The 24,763-nt window shown below is 51.7% G+C and overlaps 2 protein-coding genes across 5 annotated transcripts in view; one reads left to right on the top strand and one right to left on the bottom strand.

Moving 5' to 3' along the window:
* SNAP47 (synaptosome associated protein 47) overlaps window positions 1-24,763 on the top strand; it is a 779,054-nt gene that overhangs the window by 717,283 nt on the left and 37,008 nt on the right. The window contains exons 2-3 of one of the 3 annotated variants that reach the window (XM_050758011.1): window positions 16,835-16,899; window positions 19,351-19,417. The gene's annotated coding sequence lies outside the window, so the exon portion shown is untranslated. Of the gene's footprint in view, window positions 1-16,830; window positions 16,900-19,350; window positions 19,418-24,763 lie in introns of those variants that run through there. The other 2 variants (XM_050758000.1, XM_050757992.1) reach the window with 2 other exon arrangements.
* JMJD4 (jumonji domain containing 4) lies at window positions 12,481-16,745 on the bottom strand. 2 transcript variants are annotated; one of them, XM_050757972.1, is made up of 6 exons: window positions 16,412-16,745; window positions 16,048-16,213; window positions 15,291-15,416; window positions 14,805-15,072; window positions 14,277-14,423; window positions 12,481-13,971 (listed from the first exon to the last, which is right to left on the bottom strand). In XM_050757972.1, exons 1-6 carry the CDS (start codon window positions 16,671-16,673, stop codon window positions 13,687-13,689), a joined length of 1,254 nt encoding a protein of 417 aa, XP_050613929.1. In that variant the 5' UTR covers window positions 16,674-16,745; the 3' UTR covers window positions 12,481-13,686. The 2 variants fall into 2 exon arrangements, with proteins under 2 accessions (XP_050613929.1, XP_050613937.1); XM_050757980.1 differs by having other exon boundaries at window positions 14,325-14,423; window positions 16,412-16,727.

The following is a 24,763-nucleotide window of genomic DNA, read 5'->3' as shown; positions in this document are numbered from 1 at the left end:
GCGCCCACCACCACGCCTGGCAAATTTTTGTATTTTTAGTAGAGACAGGATTTCACTATGTTGGCCAGGCTGGTCTTGAACTCCTGACCTTGTGATCCACCTGCCTCAGCTTCCCAAAGTTCTGGGGTTACAGAAGTGAGCCACTGCTTCCAGCTGGATTCCGCGTCATTATCAAACCCAGACTGGAACGCTGTGGGGAGGATGGAGAAGCGCCATGTGGGCGCAGCAGTGGGTGATATCCACCTTTAGCTACAGTTCTTTTTGTTAGTGAAAGGTACTGCGGTTATGGAACCCACATCTGCTTTTTGCAGGTGCATCCCAAAGCATTCGAATTGTGTCTGTCTTGTACTTTAAATTTGTTGACAGACGGAAAATTAAAGTTAACACTGTTTGAACCTATTAAAAGATGTTTGTTCTCACCCAGTAAACTAATTTGTGAATCTTCAATGGGTCGTATTACACAGTTGGAAACACTGCTCTAGTATATAGACTACAATAAAACAGCAGGTTCATAGGATGGGTGCACTCCATAATCTTTATGCCAGTTTACACTCCAGCATCTGGTAATTATTTGCCCATGAACTCCAAAGTTTCATCCATCCAGCTATCAAATCTTTAGTTATTTGGTTTGAGTGTGTAAGTAAAACTATTATATATAAAGTTTCAGTGCCGCAAAAGAAATAGCACTCGAATATAAAATTTACTTTTTCTCAGCAAGGCAAGTTACTTCTATATAGAAGAGTGTGCCCTTACATATGGAACAATGGTGCGCGCACACTTGGACAAGGGAGGGGAAGGGGTTCTTAACCCTGACGCACGTGGCACCTGCTGCTGTGTTCTTCCCCTATTGGCTAGGATTAGACCGCACAGGCTAAACTAATTCCAACTGGCGAATTTAAAGAGAAGGACGGGGTGAGTGCGTTGGCAGGAGTCAGGGCAGAGCAGGTAGCAGATAATTGGAATGAGTTAGGGTGGAGCAGGTAATTGGGAAAAGGTTGCTTTATGAGGAAGTTAAGTTTAAAAGTAGAAGACAAAGAATTGAACATACTGACATTCTATGAAAAGAAATTTTGAGCTCATATCTAACAATCCCTCCCCTTGTACTTCCTTACAGCTTTGTTTTTAAACTTTTTTTTAACATGTCTTGGCTTGGTTGTTTTGCTTGATTTTTTAAAAGAAAAAGCTTCTCTGGATAAGGTGGAGGATAGTTAAGGGAGGTTTTAGTAAGTGCCGTTTTTATGAGCCTCTGCATCTACCTATGGATGTGTGGTATGACACAGCACCCGACAAGAATAAGTACACCTAGTATGGCTGCGAGGGAAGTAAGAATTGGGGCTATAATTCCTTTCCATTTATCGAACTACTTCTTTTTCTTTTTTTTTTTATTTTTTCTAGCCATCCTGTAAAGGGGTCATTTACCCCTGAGTTGCTGGCTAACTCATTGGACAGAGCAGTCAGACCTTGTAATGCCTTTGTTATACTTCTATTAGGGGCAGGGTTGTTTGGGATGAAGGTGTAACATTGAGTTTTAATTATGACACAAACTCCTGTTTTTGCTAATATGTCTAAGGCTATCCTATTTTCCCAAGCCATCTGGCTAGTAGCCCCTAATTCTTCAGCTGTTCCTTTAACAGCAGCTCTAGTGTAGTTAATAAATCACTGTTGGTTGTAATAGATGTAGTTTATCCAATCTACATTTTTATTAACTGTCACCTACCAAAATATTGACTCAAATCCTGCAGCTATTTGATTTTGGGCTTCAAATGGATCCGTTATTCCTGGTGGGTCTTTAATTGTGTCTAGATGTGAGAGCCAAAAGACTTAGAAGGGGCTTTTCTCTCTTTAAGATGTCTTATTTTTCTTTCCTCTGGTTGATGAAATGCCAGGGCAAAAGGGATACCCAATTGGACTAAAGCACAACTGCCACTCCAGTTATTTGGCAGAGTATCCAGTAAAGGTCCACCACAACACCACCACACACCCGCTCAGGGATGAACAAGGGCCGACTGATAAGCTCTTGAAAATTATTAAGCTCACTGCATCCTTTCAGGTCTCCAAGGAATGCTAATTTTCCTGTCTGTCATGAGAGAAGCGAAGTGAACTTAGTGTTGGGAGATGAAAGCTGGATGGCCCTCAGGAGCTGACCCACAGGGTGCTGGAGTTTGAGATATAGCAGAGGGAGAGCTTGGCACGACTTGTTACCCTAGGCTGTAGAATCTTGGAAAAGAGCTACCATGCAGCCCATGCCTGGTTTACTGGAGGGCCATCCTAGTGGAAAGGTGACAATTTGGGCCTCTGGCCTGCTGTGCACACAAGCATAAAAATTGCTTTTGTTTAACGTGTGGACAGAATATTTGATTCAGTGGCATTCACATTTTGGTATCCTGTCTCAATTGCCAAAGTTTGTTTTAAGTCTTTAACTTCTACCATCGCTATCTTGGTCTTGTCGTTATATGGAGAAGGAACAATGGTTCCATTGTGAGAGGTTTTGGAAAAAGGTTTAGAGGCAGGTTCAGGAGGTGGGGGATCAAAGAAATGCATTTCAAAGAATCCATTAGGGTCTGTCCCTGAAACCTCAGCCCCCATACTATAAAACTGGCTTAAAGAAGGGAACCTGAGGCCAGGCACAGTGGCTCACGCCTGTAATCCCAACATTTTGGGCTGAGGTGGGCAGATCATCTGAGGTCAGGAGTTCGAGACCAGCCTGGCCAACATGGTGAGATCCTGCCTCTATGAAAAATACAAAATTAGCTGGGTGTGATGGCACATGCCTGTAATCCCAGCTACTTGGGAGGCTGAGGCAGGAGAATTGCTTGAACCCAGGAGGCGGAGGTTGCAATGAGTCGAGTTCAAGCCACTGCACTCCAGCCTGGGCAACAAGAGTGAAACTCTATCTCAAAAAAAAGAAGGAACCTGCTTAGTAAAGGGGGAGAACTTTGGGGGCTCAAAATAATAACCTGTATAGGGTTGCACTGGTTTAGCTGACAGGAGGGGGCTATCCCTTTAGTAAAATGAATGTATGGTTTTAGGAAATTACAAAAACTGGTTGGGACAGTCTATCCTTGCTCTTTTAGTGATTTACAGAATGTTGGACCAACTACGGCATAAAAGCTCTACATCAGGGGGCAAGACTCCTGGTTGACACTGGGGTCTTTATTGAAATCTCCCTGGATTAAATGGTCCCAATTTACTAATGTCCAGTCTGAGGAGAGTCAGGAGGGACAGAGGTACTTTTTTGAGGTAGAGAGCTGTTTTTGACTTGGTAAGTCCCCACAGGGTACAAGGCAAGCATTAAATGCCATAGTTTGAGGTGAAATTGACTTGGTTATGTTAAAACTAGATGGCCAGCAATAGAATGAGGAAAGAAGAAAGAGTAATAGAATAGATGAAAGAGCTAAATTTTTCTTAGCTTTAGTTTGGTAAGGTTTTCCCCTGGGACTATGGCCCACGATTCTGGAGGGGGTGGTGCTTTCTTGACTCAGGGTGTGATGAGTCCATTCCTTTTTTCTGAATGAACAGCAGTCTTGGTGGTTAGCAGCACAAGGTCCTTCCCAGGCTGTCTAGAGTTTTCCTTCTTTCCACTCTTTGATGAGTACATGATCTTCAGGCTCATGGTGGTTTACCGGAAATTCTAGGGGTGGTACCTGTGCTAAAAGACTTTTAGTTTTTGAGGGAAAGGAAAGTGGAAGATAAACCATGTATATAATTTCTAAGAAATTGACCTTTTGTTTTAAATGTGGGGACATCAACAGTGGATCTTACAGTCTTTGGTGTCTTCTGAGAAATTTCCTTTAGCACCTATTTTTATTAGTTTATAGACCAAAAAAGTCAAACACCATTTTATATTTAACAATGCTTCCTGTATGATTTTTATACCAGGTACACTAATATAAAGGTGAAATTTAGCTTGTTATTAATGTTAAACTTAATTTTAATAAAACCTTGTAGACATATTGATCCAATTTTTAATGTCTGACCACAAGGTAAGATTTTTATAGACTCTTTTTAACCTTTTATAATTGTTGTTAAAGAGCAGTTTAGTGCTTTAAGAAAAACCTGTTGTGCTTTTATTTTAATGTCCAGTTTACAGAAAAACTGGATACCTGTTTAACTTTAGCTAATATGTTTACACACAGAATTTCCTTACAATTAATGTTTTAAAACTTGCTTAAACCTTTAAAACAATATATATATATTTTTAGACCTTTTAGTGTAGGTAAAAATTCACATTCTTATGCCTCCTTATAATCTTTTTACCAAAAGTATATTTTACTTTCCTTACACACCTTGCACATAAACTGTTTCTTCAATGGTTTTACATTTAGGAGGCCTAATTACTTTTAAATTATACAACATTTCTTGCATAAATTTCGTTTTACAACCTTTTTCTTTCCCCACAACTTTCACAGATAATTATTCGACATGCCTCAATTTTCTGACTTGTCACAAACATTCTTTTTTTTTTTTTTTTAAACAACCAGTTCTTTTAGGACAAGAATTTACCATATAACATTCTTTTTACATAAATTCTCCCCCTTGCCTTTTTTTCCCCCCTAAAGATGATAACCATTCTTTTTCAAAGTGAACTTCCTTCATGTCTGTGTACTGGACTGTCTAAGGCCGCGAGATTAGAAGTGAGGATGATACATGTTAAACTGTTAACTTTTAGCAAATTTTACTTTTGTTGAAAACCTTCTAAGTTTGGAATTTCAATTATTCTTTGCTATTAATAAGACCCTGTTTAGTCCAAATTAACTTAGAATTGGTATAGATGGTTCTCCTGGTTTTGTAAGTACTTCAAGGCTTGACTGAGTTCAAACAGCTCAATTATTAGGCAGTTTTCCTAACTCTGCTCTTACAAGAGTTTCCCTATCACTTACTGAATGCCTATTGTGTCTTTTTCCTTCAATCACCTGGGAGGAACCATCTATGTCATGTTTTGAAGGGAGTTCCTCCTAGGTCTGGTCAGACCTTTGTATGGTAATTAGGATTTAAATCCCCTGTTAGGAAACCTCTTGGGTTAAGGGAATTTTCAGTGGTTAATGATAAATCATCTTTTCCTAACAGAATAGCCCCAATACTCTAAGATTTTTGAGTTAGTAAGCTAGCTTTTTTGCTTTTTTTTTTTTTTTTTTTTTTTTTTTTTTTTTTGACTTAGGATAGTTCTGAAGTGGTGAGGTGTGCTCACAATGAGGTTTCCTCAAAGAGTTATTTTTCTAATTTTTTCTGTTAGAAGATTGAATGCATTTGGGCTATCTGCAGGTTACTGGGTTAAGGATTTTTTATAGGAAAGCTACAGGTTGTCAGTGGCCTTAGTGCTTTCGGGCTACGCCCTTGTTTGCACTGACAATAAGGTGGTATTGGAGTGTTACAGGGTCATGAAGAAGACCTCCAATTATCAACTATAGGTTTTAAATTTACCCTGGCTTTCGAAGGAATAGGGTACACTGTTTTTTTCTTTACTACTATTTTTCTCTTTCTTTTTATCTCTTTTTCTCTATGACTTTCTCTTTCTGAGTCCCTCTCTGTCTCTCTCTTCTCTCTTATCTGTCTCTCTCTCTCTCCTGTCTCTCTCTCTCCCCTCTGTCTCTCTTCTTCTCTCCTCTCTCCTGTCTTTCTCTCCTCTGTCTCTGTCTCTCTGTCTCTCTGTCTCTTTCTCTCTTCCCATAGGGTAGGGACCTACGAGAATGGAGCTACTCTTTCTTCCCCCAAGAAGAAAGGAAAGGCTGGGGGAGGGGTGTGTTTCAGGTTCAACCCTTGAAATTAGCTGAAGGCCCAACCCCTCAACACCAGGGATGTCTCACCTTGCCTGTCTCGGAAGGCTCAACCCCTCAAACCAGGGGGTGTCTCACCTTGCCTGTCCCGGAAGGCTCGACCCCTCATACCATGGGGTGTCTTGCCTGTCCTGGAAGACTCAACCACTCAAACAGGGGGCATCTTGCCTTGCTTGTCCTGGAAGGCTCAACCCCTCAAACCAGGGGGTGTCTTGCCTGTCCTAGAAGGCTCAATCCCTCAAACCAGGGAGTGTCTTGCCTGTCCTGGAAGGTTGACCTGTTTCTCCCCTTTCCCCCTCTGAAAGTCCTTTGCACACTTCCCACTCATGCTGTCCTCTCTGGCTGTTCCCCCAAGGTATGAATCAGGCCCTTTTTAGTGTTGGCATACCAGTGCAAATCCTACGGCAGGATCCACCTAAGCCATGTAGCTATGGAACCACAGAGAGGACCCACTCACTCTGTCCAGCAGGACTTGTCACCATCCACACGAACACCACCACAAGCAGTGTTGTTTGTGATCATTCACGCACACACACATTTAGCCCACCAGAATTTGACCACCAAGGAAGAACTTCACCAGCTCCCGCAGCTTCTCTTTCCTTGGTCAGTGCACAGAGTGAGGATCCTTTAAGCTAGGTTGCTGGCCGGTTTTTTTCTTCTTCTTCTTCTTTCTTCTTTCTTCTTCTTCTTCTTCACACTGCTGAGAGCTCAAGTTATTCCTTGCACTGGGTGGGTCTTGATTTCTCACCCCCGAGGCCGCTACAATAGGGCAGGGTGCACTTCCTCATGAGAAACAGAGACTGTCCCCAAAGGGGGATGTAATCCTAGACAAGCCCCCAAATTGTTATATATAAAGTTTCAGTGCAGCAAAAGAAATAGCACTCAAATACAAAATTTTCTTTTTAATTCTCAGCAAGGCAAGTTACTTCTATATAGAAGGGTGTGCCCTTACAGATGGAACAATGGTGAGTGCACACGGGGACAAGGGAGGGGAAGGGGTTCTTATCCCTAATGCACGTAGGCCCTGCTGCTGTGTCTTTTCCCTATTGGCTAGGGTTAGACCACACAGGCTAAACTAATTCCAATTAGCTAATTTAAAGAGAATGACGGGATGAGTGCTTTGGCAGGAGTCAGGGCAGAGTAGGTAGCAGGTAATTGGAATGAGTTAGGGTGGAGTGGTGATTGGAATGTAGGATGGAGCAGGTGATCAGAATGAGTCAGGGTGGAATAGGTAATTGAAAAAGGTTGCTTTACAAGAAAGTTAAGTTTAAAAGTAGAAGGCAAAGAATTGAACATACTGACATATTCTTTGAAAAGAAATTTAGAACTCATATCTAACAACTCTAAGCCCCCAACCATCCCCCAACCATCTGAATGGACTTCTGTGCCAGGGCATTCCAAAGTTAACCAGAAAGACTGGTTCTGGCAATGATGGGAAGTGAGGGTCAGACATGCCTCATTATACCTTCCAGCATTAACATTAGCACAGACCTTATGCCTGACAGGAAATATTTACAATCTATTCTCTCCAAAGCCTGCTACCTAGAGGCTTCATCTGCATGATCAAACTTTGGTCTCCTCAACCTCTTATCATAACCCAGACATTCCTTTCTATTGATAATAACTCTTTCAACCAATTGCCAATCAGAAAACTTCTAAATCTACCTAGAGCCTGGAAGCCCCACTTCAAGTTGTCCTGCCATTCTGGACCAAACTAACGCATATGTTAAATGCATTTGATTGATGTCTCATATCTCCCCAAATGTATAAAACCAAGCTGTGCTCCAACCATTTTGGGCACATGTTCTCAGGGTCTCCTGAGGGGTGTGTCATGGGCCATGGACACTCATATTTGGCTCAGAACAAATCTCTTCAAATATTTTACAGAATTTAACTCTTTTCATTGACAAGTGTGTGTGTGAGGTGGATCTGAACTAGGCAGGAGATCCTGCACAGAGTTTTCTTGGAGCCCCTGCCATCACTGCGCTTCCTCTTCAAACAACAAAATGTGGAGTTTGAGTCATTGACTTGGTCTGACCTTCAGTGGTGACATGGAGGGTGGAGCAAAGTGGGGGTAAAGTTTGGGGGGGGGTGGGTAGGAGTGTGAGAGGTTTCACTCTTGCCCAAGACCTCTTTCTGGTTTTCTATTTTCCTGGTGCATGCCCTGCCTTGTTCAGATTCCAGTATCCTGTTAGAAATGCTTGTTCCCCAGTGCCACAAACAAATAGCACTCGAACATAAACTTAATTCTCTCAGCAAGGCCATTTTTACTTTCTCTCAGTAACGGTGCTCCTTGCAGATGGAACAATGACGAGAGCACACTTGAACAAAGGAAAAGCAGACATATTTATCCCTTACACATTTGGGTCGTCTTTCTGCTGTGTCCTGCATCCATTGGCTGAAGCTGGACCTCACAATCTTAAACTGAACCTGATTTGCTAACAACCTGAAACTTTCGTAAATAGGTAAGTGCAAGGGAGAACAAAGGAGAGAAAATTGCTTATGAAAGGTTTAAAGAAGCAATAACATTTCCAAATAAGGAAGGAGAATAAGCTATGAACTAAGACTTGCAAGGGCCTGTCTGGACATGCCGGACATGCTTTGCTTAAGGCAAAGCAACTAACTGGGCTAAAGTGTAAGAACTAATAGTTGATGGGGGCTTTAGACTAAGAAGCTATTATTTCTAGTGTCTATTATTTTATTTTTAAACTAAGACGAGCTCTGAAGAGGAACTTATCTACTTTCCACACTCTCTTATCCTACAATTGACCCTCAGTGACTCCATTCTGTGGAACCTGGAAGCTAGCCTTGATCTTCCCAGGGCCCTCTTGCCCCTATGAAAGGAAAGTAAATCTCAAGACCCTAAACTAAATAAGCCAAAGTGAAAAGTCAATCTGGAAACTGGGTCACATAAACCTGCCTCCCATTTTGTGTCTAAATAAGATAGCTACAAAGATTAAAAAAAAAAAAAAAAAAAAAAAAAAAAAAAGCATCGCACCTCTCTCACAATTTGCCCACAAATTGTGGGCCCCAAGATTTTTACCCAAAAACAGTTGTTTCATTTCACCCTGACAATGTACATTGATAGCTTATATTCACAGGTATGCAACAAAGGACAGAACTCAAAGTCATCCCTCTGCCTGAAAGATATGCATATCTGATTGCTTCCTCTGCCCTATGTTTATTTTATCTTATGTAAAAATGCAGATTCACCAAGCTAGACAAATGTGTAAGTGACTATTTCTCTACCCGCCCCCCACATGTAAATTGTGTATTCATTGAATCGCTGATCAAAGACTCAAAAGGATGCAACCACTTGCCTCTTATTTACTCACACCCTTTTCAAAATTTCTTCCTCAATCCCCAATACCCACCCTTTTCCCTTTAAATGTTGAGGTCCCCAGATTCTCCTTGGAAAAACCATGGACCACAATTTTCCCTGTGGTTCTGTATTCTTTTCTGGGCACATCCTTAACCTTGGAAAATAAACCTCTTAAAATGATTGAGACTTGCCGTGGTCATTTTTTTTTATTTACACCTCAAACTTGGAATCCCTAACCCCCCTTCCTCAGACACCTGGACCCCAGGGACACAAGGGTAGGGAAGGGTTTTGTTACTGGGTTTCTTAGCTGGGGCTGCAGGGCCCGTGCTTGCCACCAGGGGGCAGCGGACCCAGCTCTGCTCAGAAGGCACCTGAAGCCAGGGAAGCCCCAGGGTCATCCTGGCCCCCGCGGCCCGCCCTGCCTGCCCCTCCCATCCCCGCCCCACCTTGCCCTCCCGCCCCTCCCCTCCCTATCCCGCCTCCTACCCGCCTGTCCCTCCCGCCCCCACACAGTGCCCGACCGGAAACTTCCCACCTGGCACTGCCGCCAACCAAAGTCATGAGGGCAAGACTCCGGTTCCTGCCCTCACAGGGTCCCAGAAGCAAAGGCAGTGAGGACCTGGCCCACGTCCCTGCTGCAAGTCCCTGGCACGGGGCGTCCGATTCTCCTTCGCTGTGGCGGGAAGCTGGCCGGATTTGAAGGTAACATCCAAGACCCCGATTCCCGACACGGGGCAGAGGCCAGGGGACCGGTCTAGGGAGCAGGCAGGCCCTGCCTTGGGGCCGAAGGCCTCCAATGGGAGCAGGCACGCATCTCTGAGTGGGGCCGCGGGGGTGGACACTCTGGTGCCTTCCTGCAGGGGAGGGGGTGGCAGGCTACAGAGGAAGGCCAGGATCCACCGGCCTCCGGCTCCCTAGGCGGGGCCAGAGGTCCAGGCAGGGTCTGTTTGGGGCCTGGGGCCCCAGGTAGGGTCTATTTGGGGTGTGCTTATGCAGGATTCTACCCGTGGATTTTCCTCTAGCTTCAGGACAGGGTCTGGCTCTCCCAGAGGAACAGGGTAGGAGCCCAGCTCCAGCTGTTTTCCTGTAGGTCAGAGCCTGCAGTGGGAGGGTAACTGGGGCCTGTGGAAGGGGACTTCTGGGGTCAGCCCCCAGGCAGGAGAGAGAGGCCCAGGTCCCTGGAGTTCCTGCCTCCAGGGCTGCTGAGTTTGGGGGTACAGACCACAGGACACTGGACATCTTGCTCCCTACCCTTGGCCAAGCTCAGGCCCAGGGCTTAGGGAAAAGGACTGTCCATGCTCCTCTAGTGGCCCAAGGTTGTAGCCATTGGCATTGACCACATGACTGACCACCTGGGCTAGGCCAGGGTCTCCTGGATCAGCCCTGCAACTCTGAGGATGATGTCTTTCCCCACCCCACATCCCCTCTCCCCTTCCCTGGACAGGTGGGAGGGAAACCTGTGAAGCCAGGGCTTGGAAATGAAGCCTTCTACGCCAGTGGAAGGAGTCACTGACTTGGAAACCAGGGCCTGCCTTCTGTCTGCCTGGGGATCCAAGATGCAGCTGGTAGTTGCAGTTGGGTGGGACGCTGGCACCATTACCTGCCACAACCACCCACAGTGGTGGATGGGGGACAGGGCTGAGGCTGACACTCTGGAACATGGATGAACAAAGGGTAGGACGTGGCTATCAGGGATGCCCTACACCTGGGATGTGGGCTTCAGGGTAGCTGGCCAAGGAGTTGCCCCTTCTGCTGGCTCAGTGGGCAGAAGGGCACAAGCATGAGGATGGTCTTGGTCCCTGGGGGAGACACCTTCTCTGGAGGCCACAGCCCTCTGGATGCAGAGAACCTGGCTTCGCCACAGCCAGCAACGACTTGACTTGGGGCTCCTGTCTCTGCCTCCACGGATTCCAGCCAATCACAATTGCAAGCTCAGGGCAGGGCAGGCACCCATAGGCCCCATCATGCTCCCTTGCTCTGTGTCCTCCCAGGCTAGAGTCTGTGCAGACACAGCAGGGCCTGACTTTTCCAGCCTTCCTGTGGGGGCCCACAGGTCCCACTCCCCAAGGAATCTCGGCCACTGCATGCCCTCACCCAGGCATGGTGGGGTGCACAGCCATTGTCCCCACACTTGCAAGTATATCCATCTTTGTGCAGCAAACACGTAGCCTTAGGTCGAGCATCTGCATTGTTTATCTGACCCCTTTCCTCTGGAGCACCAGTTAGCTGCAGCCTGCCTGTCCTTTCTCACACTTGATAGGGATGACACGCAAAGGGCAGGGCCTAACTGCCACACATCTGCAGCTCCTCACTTCGCACTCCAGGCGGCTGGTTCTCAGGGCGATGCAGCCTTTCAGGCTTCTTGCAGAGGTGCGATTCACTCTGCAAAGACCCTCACATGTGCTGACAACATGCCTCCCCAACCCTGGACAGGATCCCAGGGCAGCATACTTGGGAAAGGGGCATCCGGCCTGATACTTCAAACTGCTGTCTAGCCACACTCTGCGCAGCGGCTGCCCCACCACCCACCTGGCCCTGGTGTCAGCATTTTTGTTTTGTTTTGCCAACCTGGAGGTAGGCAAAAGGAGTCCATGGTCTTTGAGTATGGAGTCATCGATGCCAGCTGCAGTTCAGCCGTTGCCCTGCGGAGAGCTCTATCTCCCCCACAGAGCTTCTAGCATTTGCTGCTTTGCTGCACCTGTAACAGCCCCGGCCTGAGATTCTCAATGCTTGCTTTAAGAAAAAGTGACGGAGGCTAGCAGGGCTCTCGGGAGTGTCTGTGCACTGCCTCCTGACTGCAGAAACACGAGGGTCTTCACACACAGTTCAGGAGGCACAGGACCACGCACGCAGCCTGGATGGTAATGGGCTGCGACCTGTGCTACCTTGAGCTGCCAGCTCGCATTGGGGGCTGCCCTGGGGTCCTCAGTGCTGCCCTCATCATGAGAGAACCTGAAGGACACCTGGTGCCCACCACCTGGTGGTGCCCCTCCCCTGCAGGTGCTGGACCTGCTGCTCAAAGGGGAGCCCCAGCTCAGGCAGAGGCACCTCAGCTGGCTGCTGGCAGTGCCCAGGGCACATACCCCAACCCTTGGCCTCAGCCTGTGTGGTAGGTGCCAAGAGGCCCAAGCTCAGAGGTTACTGGAAGGGCTAAAAGGGTGTGCTACGCCCACACTCAGCCTGGGCCTGGTCCTGGCAAGTCTGCAGTCACGCATATTTGCTACCTCCCCCTCCTCCCCCACAAAGCACCTTTGCCACCTGTGGTTTGGGCAGTGCCAGCTCAATCTGTAGGAGGCCGGATGATGTCTCAGGGCATTTCCGTGCAGACCAGGGGTCCCTGGGAGCTAGCAGGGGGGCCCAGCATACAGGTCCCTGGAAAATTGGTGGCTGGAGCTCATTCACTGGACAGACACATACGAAGCACCTACTGTGTAAAGCTGCTTTTGCAGGCACTTCACATGATTCATTGAACAGAGCAGACAGAAACCCCGGCCCTTCTTAGGGGCTTCCATCCTATACAAGTGCCAGCAGCCCCAGTGGATGCCATGGGCAGGCAATGCACACAGCCGTGGCACATGCCATCCCTGCGGATTCAGATGACTCCTCCCCTCCTGGGGTGGGGCAGCCAACCAGGGGCCAACTGAAAAAGTGCTGCACTCTGGGTCAAGGACAGGGCTGGCAGAGTGCCAGTCTCCACAAACTGTGGATCCACTAGGGAGTTCAGGCCTGGGGCATCCTCTGCAGAAGGATCCCACGAGAGTCCATTCCCCACGACAGGCCTCCACTGCTCACCGCTGTGCCTTGATCGGCCTGGACGAGTCCGCCCACACCTCCATCATGCCCAGTGTGAAGAGGGGCCGGAGACCCACCACTCCTGAGAACAGCATCCTTGCGAAGACCCAGCTGTGAGTGCACAGCAGGCACAGCCCCTCAGGCCCAAATGAGGATTCAGCAGCAGATGGGATTCCACCCCCACACCCGTGGCCTCTCCAGGTACCCACAGGCCCTGCGAAGGCTACTCCAAAGGCAGGGAGGTGGCAGAGGCCAGCCCAGCCCAGCCCTCCCCTCTGGGTACCCAGAGGAAGGCCCTGGCCACTGGCTCCACAGCCCATCACCTGGAGGTGATGGAGGCCAACCCAGTCCTGCCTGGAGGCCCTGGTGAGCTTGCCCAGCGCTGCTCCAACCTCTTCCTGAGCCCACAGGGCAGAGCCAGGGGTGGCCCAATGGCCTGAGACGAGAGGACCGGGCTGAGAGGAGCCTCCAGAGAAGGCACATCAGACACAGACTCCTGTCAGCTCAGGCATCCTGGCCTAAGGAGGCAGGGCCCCCAAAAGAGCCAGGTCATGGCACCATCTCCAAGCTCCCAGCAGGCCTGCTGCAGGTCAGAAGGGCCACATCCCTTCTTGGGTCCCTGACCTCATTGGGCCTCACCTGAAAACAGGCACCCAGGCAGTGGCCATGGACAGGCAGGCCACGAGCCTCGACAGGGATGGGCCCCAGGTCACAGGGAGGGCAGTCTTTATTTCTGGAAGGGCCCTGGAGCAGGAGGCTGCCTCTCATCCACCCGTCCTTCTGTCCTCAAGACAGGTGCTATGGGGCCACAGCGGCATCAACAGCCTCCCTCAGCTGCTGCAGCAGCTCTTTGGGCCGCAGTGAGAACGCGCTGGTGTCCACTCTCTGGAAGCTGGGGTGTGCAACCAAGGAGGCCAGCACCTCTGTGATGCGCCCAGCATCAAAGGCTGCCTGTTCGAAGCCCAACCCAGCACCGTCCTCAGCGGCCGCCTCCCTCAGGACCAGGAGCCTCTTCTCAGCGATGACCTTGAGGAAGTGGTAAAACTCTTCAAAGTTGATGCCCGAGCAGGACCTCATGATGACCTGGGCAGAGGGAAGAGGCCAGTGAGATGACACCATGGACACAGTCCAAGTTGCAAAGGATCCAACATGCGCCCAGTCCCCAAGGACGAAGAGGGGACCAATAAGACAGAGGCACTGAGAAGCCGGGCAGTGACCAAAGGAATCTGAGCCATGCAGCCTGAAAGCCTCCCCCAGGGCTCAGCCCAGGCTGTCCCACAGTCACAGCCGGCACCTACCCACAGCTCGGCCTGACAGCCACACCCGCCCTGAGCCTGCAGGCCTCCCAGGGACCTGGCACTGATAGCCTCCACACGCAGCTGCTCCACCTGGCAGTGGTGGTGCCAGTCAGGCATGGAGTCCCTCCACTCGCTGACCTCTTCCTGCACGGCACATAGCTCCTGCTGCAGGAAGCGCCACATGTTAGCCAGGTTGAAGCCATTGACCCAGTTGTGGTTGATGGAGATGGTGTCGTCCTGGAAGGGGCACAGTACAGGCAGGCCTGAGCCCATGGCAGGTGCCCCCAACTAGCCCACATCTCCTGCACCAGGAACCCACTGTGGGGTCCAGCCCTCTGCAGCCAAGAAGGCCTTCCTGTCTCCCAGCAGGGCTTGCTCAGCAGGGAAGTGGGTGGTGGGCTCGGACCACCTCAGCCAGTGAACCCAGAGCAAGTAGACCCAGGGACCAGGAGGGGGTGAAACAGAGGTTAGGCCTCAGTGACACCACCTTGTGAAAGGGTCAGCCTCACCCATGAGCCACCCCATTCCAGCCCCACTCTGGCTGGGAGAGTGGGTAGGTGGTGCTGCCGTCTTCCTGCAGGAAAGCCCCTGATAGAGGGCAGGAGAGCAGCACATTACCAGGTTGTGCACCTGGTGGTGCCAGCCACTGGGCACAAACACCATCTCGCCCGCCTCCTGCGTGATCTCCAAGGGTGGGCCCGCAAGCTGGCTCCGCGGGTGCAGGTGCGTATCGCAGAGTGCTGGGGAGGTCACGTCATAGGGCAGGTTGCCATGGCGGTCCCGCAGGGCCTCTTCCTGCCCTGGGGGGAAGAGGAGCCACTTCTTCCTCCCACAGACATTGACAGACCAGCTGAAGGAGCGGAAGATGTCAGCATGGAACGGGGACCTGCAGCAGCAAGAGCGCCTGGTTCGTGCCCGTAGGGGCTGGTATGGGCTTTGTTTGGCACCCCAGAGGCCTGGTCCAACTGAAGGAGGGGTGGCCCCTTGGTCTCAAGGAATGGCACCCACTGTGAAGCCTGTGCCAAGCAGACCCCTCCTGCCACCCTGAGCCTCCCGGTCTGCTCCGTCACCGGGTCCCTTTGGGTTCCACATCTGTGGCCTCACCAGCTGCCTGCAGGCCCTGCGTAGACAAAGCGGTAGTCATCCACATCCAGTGCGTCCCAGAACTCATTCAGCCAGTCGGATGAGAAGTACACAGGCAGGGTGAAAACGTCCTCCACCGGGAAGTCCCTGTGAGGAGGGCGCAAGGGCACCACCGACAGCACGTGAGGCACGAGGACTAGGGCAGCACGAGTGGGGCAACTGAGATCACTTGGCTTCAGTGGAGCTTTCAGATGGCTGCAGCCCCCAAAGAGCCCCAGCACCTACTCTGAGCCAGCTGCTGGTGGGGGAGTGGGGTGGGGGCAGTCTGACCACAATGGTTCTGCTTATGAAAAAGTACTGATCATGCCTATAATCCCAGTGCTTTGAGATGCTGAGGTGGATGCATCACTTGAGCTCAGGAGTTCAAGAACAGCCTGGGCAATATGGCGAAACGTAGTCTCTTAAAAAAAAAAAAAAAAAAAAAAAAAAAAAATAGCCGGGCGTGGAGGTGCATGCCTGTAATCCCGGCTACTAGGGAGGCTGAGGGGATCTATCTCAAAAAAATAAATAAATAAATAAATAAAACATACTGATCTCCCAAAGAAGAACACTTGCAGCCATGCGGAAGACAATCCAGTTTCTTTTAAACAGATTAAAGTGCCTCATGGGGAAAAATAGCTCCTCTTTGTGCAGCCAGGGGCCACCTTCATCAGAAAGGCCTCTGGGTTCCCGCAGCGCTAGGGAAGGCAGCGCCTCGGTGCGTCCCAAACCCCATTACCTGCACAGGTGCCAGTCTTTGAGGTAGAGACAGCCCCTGGGAGAGGAGTAGCCCCCCTCGATGTACTCTTTCCAGTAGGTGATGTAGTCTCTGAGAGGCATGTGCTCTTTGGGGTTCGAGTTGTATTCTTGGACCCCACAGTTTGCAACTGGTACAACCACGTCTCCTGAAATGAAAGTCAGGGACGGTCCATGCCATCTCCCTGGGCCCCGTCCTCACTCCAAACCGTCTGCAGAGGAACTCTCCAGGGCCACGCGCCTGGCCCCCCTCACCCTCCCTGGTGCCCCTCTCTAGGCAAAGGCCTCCTGGGCCTGGGTCCCGCCGGCCTGTCCTCCCCGCCCGGGGTCTGTGCCCGCCGCCCCACCGTAGGTCCGTAGCAGGTGGTCGAAGTCGGGCCTCCCCGCGGGCGTCACCCAGCGCCGCCGGCTGCCCCAGCCCTGCGTGAAGGCGCTGGAGAACACGCAGGGCAGGTTGGGCAGGAGGAAGCCCCGCACAAAGTCGGCGTAGGAGAAGGCGCCCGGCTCCGAGACGAAGGCTACCCGGCCCGGAGCCTGGCCGACGCCGGGGACACCACCCCCCAGGCCTCGGAAGTGGCGGTCAGCAAGGGCGAGCGTCTCGCGGTCCATCCAGCTCCGCACGGGTCGAAGGACCCTCCTCCTCACTTCCGCCGGAGCGGAAACGGTAAGGACCAGCCTCGAAACCAGAAAACAGAGAGCGCCGCGTTTCCGCCCGACCAGCCCCTGGGGCTTCGGCCCTACACGCATGCGCGCGGCTCGCCGCGGTCTTCACTGCGCAGGCGCCGAGGGGTAGAGGCGCCGCGAACGCCTGTGGGTCACGTCTGGCTTTTCCCAGGTGAGCGACAACGGTGGTCTGTTTGGGGCCCGGCCCAAGCTGTAGCGTACTCCCTCGGCTCAGTCCGCGCGCTGTGGCTGACACCCCGAGTCCTCCTTCCCACATCCCCGGGGGGTGGGGAGTATGCGGGCTGCGCTGGAAGAGGGGCGGAGACAGAGGCGGTTCTAGGGGTGGGAGTGCGGTGGTGCGGGGGCGCCCAGGGATGGTGGGACCCAGAGGGAGAGCTGGGGGGCCCTGGGATGGTGGGATCTGGCGGACATGGTAGGGTCCTGGAGGGGACGGTGGGGACCTGGAGAGGACGGTGGCACTTGGAGGGGATGGAGACAGTGGGGATCTGGAGGGGACGGTGGGACCTGTAGTGGATGGAAAGAGTTGGGACCTGGAGGGGATGGGAAGAGTGGGGACCTGGAGGGGATGGTGGGATCTGGAGGGGATGGGGAGAGTGGGGACCTGGAGGGGATGGTGGGATCTGGAGGGGATGGGGACAAGTGGGGACCTGGTGAGGACGGTGGGGACCTGGAGAGGACGGTGGCACTTGGAGGAGATGGGGACACTGGGGACCTGGAGGGGACAGTGGGGATCTGGAGGGGACGGTAGCACTTGGAGGGGATGGAGACAGTGGGGACCTGGAGGGATCAGTGGCACCTGGAGGGGACAGTGGGATCTAGAGAGGATGGTGGGGACCTGGAGGAAAATGGTGGGGGGGGGGGCTGGAGGGGGCAGGGTAACCTAGATGGGAGAATGGGGCCCACAGAGGACCTGGAGGGCATGGCAAGGGGCCCCAGGGGATGACGGGTGTCTGGAGAAGATGGTGGGGAATGAGGGAGGGTGTGAAATGAAGGTGTGGTGGGAGTGTGGGTAGGCATTTGGGGCTGTGTACACATGAGCGGGGCTGAAATGGGAGGACGTTGGAGTAGTGACATGAGTAGTGTTTTGCCAAGCTTACAACTGGAGTTACCCCAAAAGTGGCGGCAAGGGAGTTTCCCACACTGTCCTCAGGTGGGACCAGTTGGGATACCAAAGAAAGAAGTGCTAAATGCATGGTGAGCCCAGGGCGGTTTTTTTGGTGGGGGATGGGGGGGAGACAGGGTGTGCAGTGGCGCAATCACAGCTTACTGCAGCCTCCACCTCCTGGGCTTGACTAATTCTCCTGCTTCAGCCTCCCAAGTAGCTGGGACTACAGGCATGAGCCACTATGCCCAGCTTAGTTTTCTGGGTTTTGTTTTTTTTTTTTTTTTGTAGAGACAGGGTCTCTGTGTTGCCCAAGCCAGTGTCGAACTCTTGGGCTCAAGCGATCCTCCTGCCTTGGCCTCCCTGAGTGCTGAGATTACAGGTGTGAGCCACTGCGCCAGGCCCTGCCTAGAACTTTTGTTAGGGGAACTTTCATATAGAGTGGGCTGCAGCAGTCCTCGAGATGGGCAGTAAGGGAAAAGGGATGTCCTGCCTAGGTATGTCTCTTGGAAGAGGGATGGGTTATGCAGTTTATAGGAAGGTTTCAGGAATTTGGCTCAGGGCCAAGGTCATTTTCTTTGTAGTAAACCTAGATACTTTCTTCCATGCCTGGAAATGTTCAAGGCCCTGGATTGGGTTGAAGCCGGGTGGGGAAAACCTGTGGTTGGGGCACAGAGGGGTCAGGGTACTCTGTGATTTTCAGCCAGGACACAGAAGTGGGGGCCAAGGGGGACCCTATGTGATGTATGTCTTGGTGGGCTGGAGAAATCAGCTCAGACCTACCCACATGGATGCAGAGGGGAAGATAGCAGATTTATTGCCCATGAAGCCTGGCAGGCTGTGTGCGCATAGGCGCTCTGTGAGAGAGTGCAGAGTCTGGGCAGCATTTCCCAGGCATCTTGACAGGGAGACGGAAGGAGGAGCAGTTAGAACCGCTCATCTCTCGCAGAGAAAGGAGAGGCAGCTTGTGCTGGTTTGCACACAGTGAGAGGCCTTTGAGTTAGGTTTGGAGGTCTGATGACAGTCTAGGGGCCATCAGACCGTGACTGTGTCTTGTAAAATGTGGACACTGGGCTGTCTCATTCCAGACCAAACAGGCATGCTAAGGGAGAGAGGGGCACCTGCCTTCCCTTTATGAAGCAATGGAAATGTTTTATTTACCCTTATGAGTGGGGATACGGGAGGTTCTAGGAGTGCTGGGGCTCAGCCTTGCTGGAAGACTCTTTCCAAGGGGTGTGAGGTTTACCCAGGAGAACAAGGAGGAGCAGAAGAGGGAGGACCAAGGTCTGAGGAGTTGGAGGGAGGACTAGGAGGAAAGTGAGTTTTGGGAGTCTGAGTCCAGGTAAAGGTGGGTTATGGGGGCAGGGACAGGAGTTGGAGAGTTGTTTTGGGGATTGTGTGATTCAATGTGTGCTATGGTCCCTTCCTGGTCAGCCCCATTGTGACTTGTGTGGTCACGGTATGCAATCGTTTATTGGTTTTTTTTTTTTTTTACACTAGAGAATCAGAATGTCTGGAGAAGTTACAGTGCGGAGAAAGAATCACCTCCAGTTCCATCCAGAGACGAGTGGGTTTTTTTGCTTTGTTTGTTTGTTTGTTTGGTTTTTGAGACGGCATCTTACTCTGTCGCCCAGGCTGGAGTGCAATGGCACGATTTTGGCTCACTGCAACCTCCACCTCCCAGGTTCAAGTGATTATCCTGCCTCAGCCTCCTGAGTAGCGGGGATTACAGGCGCGTACCACCATGCCCGGCTAATTTTTGTATTTTTAGTAGAGACAGGTTTCACCATGTTGGTCAGGCTGGTCTCGAACTCCTGACCTTGTGATCTGCCCGCTTGGCCTCCCAAAGTGCTGGGATTACAGGCATGAGCCACCACGCCTGACTGAGATGACCGGTTTTTATTTCCTGGTGCAGAGCCGGCTTTTCCACGTTCCTTCACATTCATTCATTCCTTCATTCTCGCTCTCTGCTCTTCTGTCCCCCCAGTCCTTGCCTATACGTTCACGCGCATGTGCACACACACACACATACACAGAGTCTCTTTCTCCATCGTGTATGATATACATATGTAAACTTTTGCTGCTTTTAGCCTTTTGTTTTTTACTTGACAATATGCTGTAGCATCTTGCCACATACTGACCTCAATATTGACAATTAAATTGACCTTAATCGACCTTGGTCCCTGGTCCGCAGGGTGCCCCCTGGGGTCAGTGTCACTGCTGTATACACAGGAGGCCTGGAGTGTTACCAGCTCTCATGGAACTGGAACACAGGCTTGTGTCACCCAGAGCCCCCTAGGTCAGCCCTGGGATCGCTTGGGAATGGCAAGAAATCCACATTCTTGGGCCCCACACAGTACTCCATTAGGTTGTTTTTATTGTTTTTGTTTTAAGACAGGGTCTTCCATTGTCACTCAGGCTGGAGTGCAGTAGTACAATCTTGGCTCACTGCAACTTCTGCCTTCTGAGCCGAAGTGATCCTCCTACCTCAGCCTCCCAGAGTGCTGAGATTACAGGTGTGAGCCACTGTGCCTGGCCAGGAGGGGTTTTAAGTCAGCACTTTGGAGAAAATGCAGTACGCTTTGTGCCGAATGTGTGCTCCTCTGTCACTGTGTTGAATGCAAACAGCTCCAATGAGCGTATCTGCACCTTATGGCTAGAATTGGGAACCTCTGAGGGAGTGGAAAGAGGGTCTGGGGAGGAGGGGAGGGGAGCCTGGAAAGATTGGCTGCACCCTACCGCCCCTGTGGGCACACACAGCCACCACTGTTCTCTCTGAGCTTCTTGGTCGCGAGTTAGTGGAAAGTGTGCAAGATGTTTGTTCTGTGACTGTGGAAATTAACTAAAAATAGGTTGTTTACTGGATACTGAGCCTCACTCAGGGAATCCTTGAGTGATGGAAATGCTGAAAGAGACCCATTGTACAGATTGTCCTGCGTACTGAGCCATCCCTGTGCTGGAGACTTCCTCCTCAAGAGCGTCACTTGTGTGGGTTGGCTGCAGACACCTTTGGGCCCCTGGCCATGACCTCCCTCGAGGATTCAGCTGTGTGTTCTCAGGGTCAGCATGGGTCTCCAGGCCCATACCTGCACTGGAGGAGGCAGGTTGCAGATTGCAGCAGGCAGGGACACCGTGAGGGCTCCAGGACTTAGCCTAATTGCAGAACTGTGTGGTACAGGAGGGCATTGGCACAGCCCTGTTTCCATGTGGTGTGGTTGTGGTCGACTCAGCACAAATTCACTGGGTGCCTATGGTGTACAGCGGGCCTTGCGGCCCTCCCATGACAGTTGCCTTCTCTAGTGTGACAGTCATGAAAATACCAGCTCTCTTGAGTTTTGCTTGGGCCGTGGTTGGTGACAGTGCCTTAGGAAGGTGAGGAAGCCCTCTGAACAAAGACCTGAGGAGTGGAGCCACCAATGAGACTTCCTGGCATGGAAAGGCTGCTGGGAGCAGAGGGCAGGGGGAGGCCAGGGCGGGGAGGCCACACGTCCCGCAGAGCCCAGGAGACTGTGGTGAGGAACTTGGATCCCATTCCAAGTACACAGGGAAGGGCTTTGGGCAGAGAAGTGACATATTCTAATTCTGTTCAATGACTGTCTCATTGACTGCTGGAGGGGGAGTGGGTGATGGGGACAGCATGAGGTCAGGAGGTTGCCTGAGAGGTTGTCCAGGTGTGGAGAGAGGGAGGACTGCCTTGGAGGGTAGAACTGTGGAAAGTAACTAAAAGTAGATTGTTTCCTGGATATTGAGTATCACTCAGGGGTCACACATATGATGGAAAGACTGAAAGAGAACCATTGTACAGATTGTAGTGTGTGATGAGTGAGTCCCTGTGACTACGACTCCTTCCCCAAGTGTGTTGCTTGTGCTGGTTGGCCCAGACAATACCTGTGCCAGGTCAGTGGCGTGGTCTTGGGGTGGAAGGCGGGGACACAGCTGCCAGGACATGCTCATGGCATGTTTGTGAGGGGGAGGAAGAGAGGAGTCAGAAGTCCTGGGCTGGTGGTGCCTTTACTGAAAGAGGAACCGACTCTGGTGCTGCTACACTGGGGTGCCCATTAGGGGTGGGAGGAGATGCCCAGCAGGTGATAGGGGAGGAGCTGAAGGAGGGGCTGTGAAGTTGGGGTACCCATTGGGGTGGGGGCAAATGCCCAGTGGGTGATAGGGGAGGGACTGTGAAGTTGGGGTGCCTGTTAGGGTCGGGGACAGATGCCCAGCGGGTGATAGGGGAGGGCCTGTGAAGTTGGATTGCCCGTTGGGGTTGGGGCAGATCAGCGAGTGATCAGAGGTCCAAGTTTGAAGCGTGAGGGAGTCTGGCTGGAGTGGGTGTTTGGGAGGTAGCGGCTTGTGGGTGATGTTGAGTTTCTGGCCTGTGTTGTCTCACCTGGAAAAAGAGGGTGCAAGGAGGAGAGGTTGTGCCCTGTGCAGTCAGGTACATGAGGAGGCCAAGGCCAAGGAGAGTGGATGCAGGCGCTCATGGAAGTAGGGTTGGAGACCTGGAGAGGGTAGTGGCCAGGGAACCAGGGTTCAGTGACTCTCAGCAAGGCCCCTCGGCTCAGGGACCAGGTCCAGCTACCACGTTTTTGTAAGTGAGGTCCCGTGGGGCAGCACACCCTGTGTTGGTGTCTTGTGTGTGGCCACTTTCATTCCACCCCAGCAGAGCTGTGTAGTTGTGATGGAGACCACGCATGGTCCTTCACGGAGAGTGCAGTGCCTGGCATGGGAGGGCCGGAGAGGTCTTGGGGCTGAGAGAGAGAGGGTGGGATCAGGGCCCCAGGAGGAGGGTCTGGCGTTGGAGGTGAACAGGGACCATGTTCTCCCCTGGCCTCTGTGTGGGGCCAGGCGTGTCGTCGGGTAGGGGAATGGCTGGCCAGCGTGGGGGTCGTGTCCAAGATTGGGCTGCTTCTGATGTTCCGTGGGGTGTCCTCACTTCTGTCCTTGCACTGCATCTCCATTGGCTAAGGTTTTCTGGGAATGAAGCCCTGGAAACCTGCAATTGGAAAAGCATGGCTACAAGTTTCTCTTCTGGCTTCTTCCTGGGTTGTTGTCAAACTTGAATACTTTCCTTGTATTTATTGTTTAAAATGTGGTAATGAGAAGAGCCTTGGTTGTTCATGTCCTAGTTGTTTGGTCTTTTTACCTTCTTTCTTTTTTTTTCTTTTTTTAAAGAGACGGAATTTCACTCTATTGCCCAGGCTGGAGTGCAGTGGTACAATCACGACTCACCGCAGCCTGGACCTCCCAGGCTCAAGTGATCCTCCTACCTCAGCCTCCTGAGTAGCTGGGACCACAGGTGCACACCAGCATACCCAGCTTTCTTTTTGAATTTGAAACATTTTAGAGCTGGTGACCTTAGGTCTTCTGGTTATTTTAACAGTGGGTAAACAGGTCCAGAAGGTGAGGTGATGTTTCCAGAGCTGTAAACTGTGCTGCAATACCAGTAACAGGATTTCTCCAGGAAGTTTGTGCATAATTTCCCTCCACACTCCTGGAATACCTCCCAACCATGCCTGCTTAGCAATGGTTAGCACACGTTCACTGTCCATGCCGTGTCTAGCTCTCTGTATGGAGGGGGTGGTGGTGAGGTGTGGTCCCTCCCCTCGAAGGCCAGGTATGGCTGAGGTCTGGGCAGCCTCTTCAGCCAGGAGCACAGGCACAGCAACTCCAGGGCTAAGCAGGGAGGGCCATGGCCCCTCCTTGGGTACTGGCTTGCCTGACTTTGAGGACCATGACTGAGTTGGTATAGTTTATCCTCCTCCTAATTCTGAGAAGCAGACATCTTTGTGTACCCATAGTCCAGAACCTGCTGGGTGGCCCTGCAGCTGCTGTGGCAGGACAGCATCATGGGTCCTGTGTGTGGCCTGCCGGGCCCTCGCCATGGCCCTGGTGGGGAACAGGTGGCCCTGGAGGGGGCAGGTGCTATGTATGGCCCACTGGGCCCTTGCTGTGACCCGGGGGGTGCTGGGGTGTAGCTACGTTGGCCATGGTACTGAAGGTCTTGGCGCCCTCTTCTGTGTCTCCTGAGGGGCCATGTGGGGTGCTCAGGTGAGTGTTCTCCTGTTGCAGAAGAAGGTGCAGTGAGATACCTGCTGCCTAGGGCTCCCTCTGGTCTCCACCTGGTGGTGACAGATGGTATCGCCTAGGAAGAGCAGCTCTGGCCCACCCGCGGATCTGCTTGGCCTTGGTATGTGCCAGACACTGGTGTGCCAGGCCCTTGGTGTGTGCTGTGAGCCCACCTGTCAGGCCCTCCCCAGAGGAAGAGGCCAGTCTTAAATCTCCCAGAGCCTTCCTGGGCAGGGAGAGTGAGAGGTGCTTTGTGTGTGTTGATGTTGGGATTCCCTGCAGTCTGGCTGAGACAGGTTCTCACAAGGTCTCCTGTGGGCTTCGGTCTCCCGTGGGCTCCAGCCTCCCTGAGCCCTGGCTCTCCTCTGTGACTGGGTGCTGTGGTCACTGCTGGCCTTGGCCTGTTGCTATCCCTGCGTTGTGTGTTCCTCGAGAGTGCAGAAGCCTCCCCTTCCCGGCAGTCCCAGGCCTTGCAGCGTCTTCCAGAAGGTTCTCTGGCACCTGCTCCCTTCACTGCTCAGTGGCAGTCAGAGGCCGTGTCATCATTGCGGGCCTTTGAATGTCTCTATCTGTCTGCTCCCCTGGACCTCCCTTGGTGCCTGGACTGTGTCCTGTGCCTCCTTAAGAGCTGCTTTCTTGGAGTTGGGAGACATGGTCAGCCAAGGTGCCCTGGGTTCTTCGAGCTTTCATCATGATAAGCTGCCTACAGGGTCCCTCAAACCCTGACATTTTTGTTATTTCTAAGTCTCGTATCTTATTTTGTGTTGATGATAGAATTCTGTTACTTAATATAGCAGCTTCCTTTTTGGCTTCTCCTAATTTCAGGTATAGTCAACCCTCAGTACCTGTG

The sequence above is a fragment of the Macaca thibetana genome, chromosome 1 (assembly GCF_024542745.1).
Source record: "Macaca thibetana thibetana isolate TM-01 chromosome 1, ASM2454274v1, whole genome shotgun sequence".
In the NCBI taxonomy this organism is placed as follows: Eukaryota; Metazoa; Chordata; class Mammalia; order Primates; family Cercopithecidae; genus Macaca; species Macaca thibetana.
This window is presented reverse-complemented; position numbering and strand designations above follow the sequence as displayed.